Here is a 4,423-nt window from a genome sequence, read left to right on the forward strand (position 1 = left end):
TATTTATGGAAGTTTTTCCTGTTTCTTTTAAATTTTTCATTTTTTTTTTTCAATTATACATAAATATATCTTCACCTGAAACGCAAACGACCTTAACTAATAAAAAATTCAAAATATATTTTATTGTTGGTTCTAATATATTGCATCGAAACAAATGTTCACAAACCAAATTGGACTCCTCGAAACAAAAGTTCCTATCAACAAAACATATTAAAGGCAAAAAGTCAAATTTGTCCATTTTTATATACGCCTTTGTTAACTACCATAACAAATGATAGGTTTCACTATTAAATAATTTTTGAACTTGAATTGAAGTTTTTTGCTTCTCCTGTAAAATTTTTAAAGTGTTAGATAGGGCCGTTTACGTTTTAGATGACGATATGTAGTAAAAATAAGAAATCCCTTATCTATAAAAATATAACGTCTGTACACTGCCTAACCTTTACCATAAACTCCATTAACGCCTCCCTAAATAATACAACAGTGTAATCACGCCACTTCTATTAACAACACAATAACAACTCTGTAATAAAGCCAAGTTTAATTTGACAGCTCTTGTAATTAAACAAACACAGTGGTTGTGTGAGAAAAACCACAACAACAACTTGACCATAACAAGTGTCTTCATTCATTAAACTGAATTTTTTATTTTCAATTACTGTTTTGTTTTATTTTTTACTATAATATTGAGTTAATAAAAGAAAATGAAAGCTGTAACAATAAATTTAACTTTGTTATTAATTGCAGTAACAATAACAGGTAAGTAAAGGAATTTTTCATTCTGCTTAAAGTTTAAATTGTAAACAAATTTAGGGTGTGGTTTTGAACATTAATTTTGTGGAATTTATATTAAACATAATTTAAGGTACCTGGGCTATACGTTGTTATCAGTGTTCCTCGGATCAAGACCGTAAGGGTTACGATAGCTGTGGAGCCTATAAGAAGTTTAATCGCACCGAACACATACCCATCGAATGCAACAGCGATGAATCGCACATGCCTGGCTCGTTTTGCATGAAGGTGGTGCAACAGGGTCCCAGAGGTTTTATATGTAAGTTGAAGTTGTTTTAATGTTATAAAGGTTTGTGATATTAATTTTTACTTTTTGTTTTAATAGGGGATGGACGCTGGCGTCAGGTTATTAGACGTTGTGCCTCTGTGGCCGATACTGGTGTTACGGGTGTCTGTAACTGGGGAGTCTACGAAAATGGCGTGTATTGGGAGGAATGCTATTGTTCCAGTGACAGCTGCAATGGCTCTACATCTTTGAATGTTTCTAAAACCCTGTGGGCCTTGATTTTACTCTTTGGCGCCTTGGCGTTTTCTAGAATTTTACGGAATTGACAAATGAATTCCATATAGACGTATTATTCAAATCAAGCTCTTATTAGTTTTAACACATACCGTCCATTTTACACAAATTAGTATGTAGTTTTTTAAATTCGTTTTTATATACAACAATTTTATTTTATATTGAAAACAACGAGTAATTAAGAATCTCAAAATAAAGTTGGAAAATACATATCGAATCATGAATATTCTGCTTATGATTTCATATTTTGTAATACAATTAATTTGCTTGTAACTAATTCCTAGAACATGCACCCCGTTTAGCCAATATGTTTAAACCACCATCTTGCCAACCGGCAGAAGGATCATCACATACAGCAGCATAGATAATATTTGTGCCATCTTTAAGACTTTTTAAAGCCATATAAGATTTATTATCCTCCAACCAAGTACGTGATTCTGTTGGACCTTCGATCAACTCCTTATTGCTATACTGTAAACATTAATAAATATGTTAATGCAGTAAAACAACTCGCTAAAATGATTGCTAACCCATTGTTGATATAATTCCAACGGTTGATTATCACTTGTCCACTTTAATACCTTAAGACAATAACGAAAGAAAGCATTATTATTACGTTTCACCTCTAAATGTTTACTGTCATTGAGTCTTTGGACTTTGCGCAAGAGATTTGTACAAATTTCTATATCTTTAGGTCGTTTAAGAGTTTTCATTAAGGCCTCGGCAATGCGTAAATAATTTTCAAATTGTTCGGATAAAATTTCATGTTCATTAAAGGTAATCGTAGGAGTACGAGGAGATTCAATTGTTGCAACATCTGGTTGTTTTTCAGCTTCTTCCTCAATTTTGGTAGTTTCATCGGTGGAATGAAAAGATTCTTCGTGTTCTTCCGCCATTTACTCGAAATTTTTTTTAAATTAGGAGGAATTATAAAAATATAACTAATAAAAAAACTTTTTTAAAGCAGAAAAATAAATGTCAATATCGTATAACACAGTGGGTAGATAGACAGATAGATAGATAGATAGATAGATAGATAGATAGATAGATAGATAGATAGATAGATAGATAGATAGATAGATAGATAGATAGATATAGATAGATAGATAGATAGATAGATAGATAGATAGATAGATAGATAGATAGATAGATAGATAGATAGATAGATAGATAGATAGATAGATAGATAGATAGATAGATAGATAGATAGATAGATAGATAGATAGATAGATAGATAGATAGAATAGATAGATAGATAGATAGATAGATAGATAGATAGATAGATAGATAGATAGATAGATAGATAGATAGATAGATAGATAGATAGATAGATAGATAGATAGATAGATAGATAGATAGATAGATAGATAGATAGATAGATAGATAGATAGATAGATAGATAGATAGATAGATAGATAGATAGATAGATAGATAGATAGATAGATAGATAGATAGATAGATAGATAGATAGATAGATAGATAGATAGATAGATAGATAGATAGATAGATAGATAGATAGATAGATAGATAGATAGATAGATAGATAGATAGATAGATAGATAGATATATAGATAGATAGATAGATAGATAGATAGATAGATAGATAGATAGATAGATAGATAGATAGATAGATAGATAGATAGATAGATAGATAGATAGATAGATAGATAGATAGATAGATAGATAGATAGATAGATAGATAGATAGATAGATAGATAGATAGATAGATAGATAGATAGATAGATAGATAGATAGATAGATAGATAGATAGATAGATAGATAGATAGATAGATAGATAGATAGATAGATAGATAGATAGATAGATAGATAGATAGATAGACAGATAGATAGATAGATAGATAGATAGATAGATAGATAGATAGATAGATAGATAGATAGATAGATAGATAGATAGATAGATAGATAGATAGATAGATAGATAGATAGATAGATAGATAGATAGATATATAGATAGATAGATAGATAGATAGATAGATAGATAGATAGATAGATAGATAGATAGATAGATAGATAGATAGATAGATAGATAGATAGATAGATAGATAGATAGATAGATAGATAGATAGATAGATAGATAGATAGATAGATAGATAGATAGATAGATAGATAGATAGATAGATAGATAGATAGATAGATAGATAGATAGATAGATAGATAGATAGATAGATATAAAGATAGATAAATTTCCTCGGAGGTGTTTGATGTCATAATAGGTTGTTGTCTTGAATAACAAACTAGTTACCGGATTTGATTGAAAAACGATCTTCTTGAATAGTTTTAATCAAGTACCTTCTCCAAAGGATTTTTTACCATTTATCTTTCCTTTCCACAGAAATAAAAATCTTTAAAATATATTTATCACATTTAATACTAATTTATTTTTTTTTATTTTATATTTATTGTTTTTTTTTCAACTTTCAATTTTACATAAATTTTTTTAACATTTTTATTTATTTTTTTTTTTAGCAAACATGCATTTTTTATAGATATTATAATAGATTTCTGTTTTACCTTTAATAATTTTATATTATTGACTAAAAATCATGTTAACATTCATATTATTATTTTGTTTATAAATTATTAACTTTAATAATTTGTTCATCTTTAATATTACGAGTACTTTTTTGTTATTTATTACTTTTAATTAACCTTTCTCTAACAAAAAAACTTAAATAAAAATTATTTATTTTTTTAAATTTTTCAGAAAGAAACTGAAACTATATTTATCTTTAATAAGAAAAAAAAAAAAACGTTGATAAAAAATGTGTGTGAAATGTTGAACGTGATAATAAATGTTGTGTATAGTATAAGAAAATTGTGCCATTTTATGATATGATGATCTTTTTTTTAAAGAGTATTTTGTAATTTAGTAAAAAATTAGTATATTTTATATAAATTTAGATCTGATCTATACTTTAAAAGAAAGTATGAGCTTTTTGATCGTTTGTATCGACTAGCTAAATCAATTATAGAAATTAAAATATGTTGCCTATTTTTAGGCTGGTTATTATTGGTATTCATTATGCCATTACTAAACCTTAGTACGAACTGATTTTAAAAATAGTAAAATAAATACTGTTATTCTCTTAG

General features: G+C 27.5%; 2 protein-coding genes across 2 annotated transcripts; one reads left to right on the forward strand and one right to left on the reverse strand.

Annotated features, from left to right (window-relative positions):
- The first annotated feature begins 554 nt into the window (after positions 1–554).
- Positions 555–1,536, forward strand: LOC119615024. The gene is made up of 3 exons (XM_037971104.1): positions 555–759; positions 866–1,051; positions 1,118–1,536. Exons 1-3 carry the CDS (start codon positions 705–707, stop codon positions 1,342–1,344), a joined length of 468 nt encoding a protein of 155 aa, XP_037827032.1. The 5' UTR covers positions 555–704; the 3' UTR covers positions 1,345–1,536.
- Positions 1,532–2,291, reverse strand: LOC119615023. Its single transcript, XM_037971103.1, has 2 exons — positions 1,843–2,291; positions 1,532–1,783 (listed from the first exon to the last, which is right to left on the reverse strand). The coding sequence occupies exons 1-2, from the start codon at positions 2,206–2,208 to the stop codon at positions 1,586–1,588; spliced, it is 564 nt and encodes a 187-aa protein (XP_037827031.1). The 5' UTR covers positions 2,209–2,291; the 3' UTR covers positions 1,532–1,585.
- Between the last annotated feature and the right edge of the window lie 2,132 nt (positions 2,292–4,423).

The sequence above is a fragment of the Lucilia sericata genome, unplaced genomic scaffold (genome assembly GCF_015586225.1).
Source record: "Lucilia sericata isolate MDLA Ls3-8-SP2 unplaced genomic scaffold, ASM1558622v1 Contig003897F_arrow, whole genome shotgun sequence".
In the NCBI taxonomy this organism is placed as follows: domain Eukaryota; kingdom Metazoa; phylum Arthropoda; class Insecta; order Diptera; family Calliphoridae; genus Lucilia; species Lucilia sericata.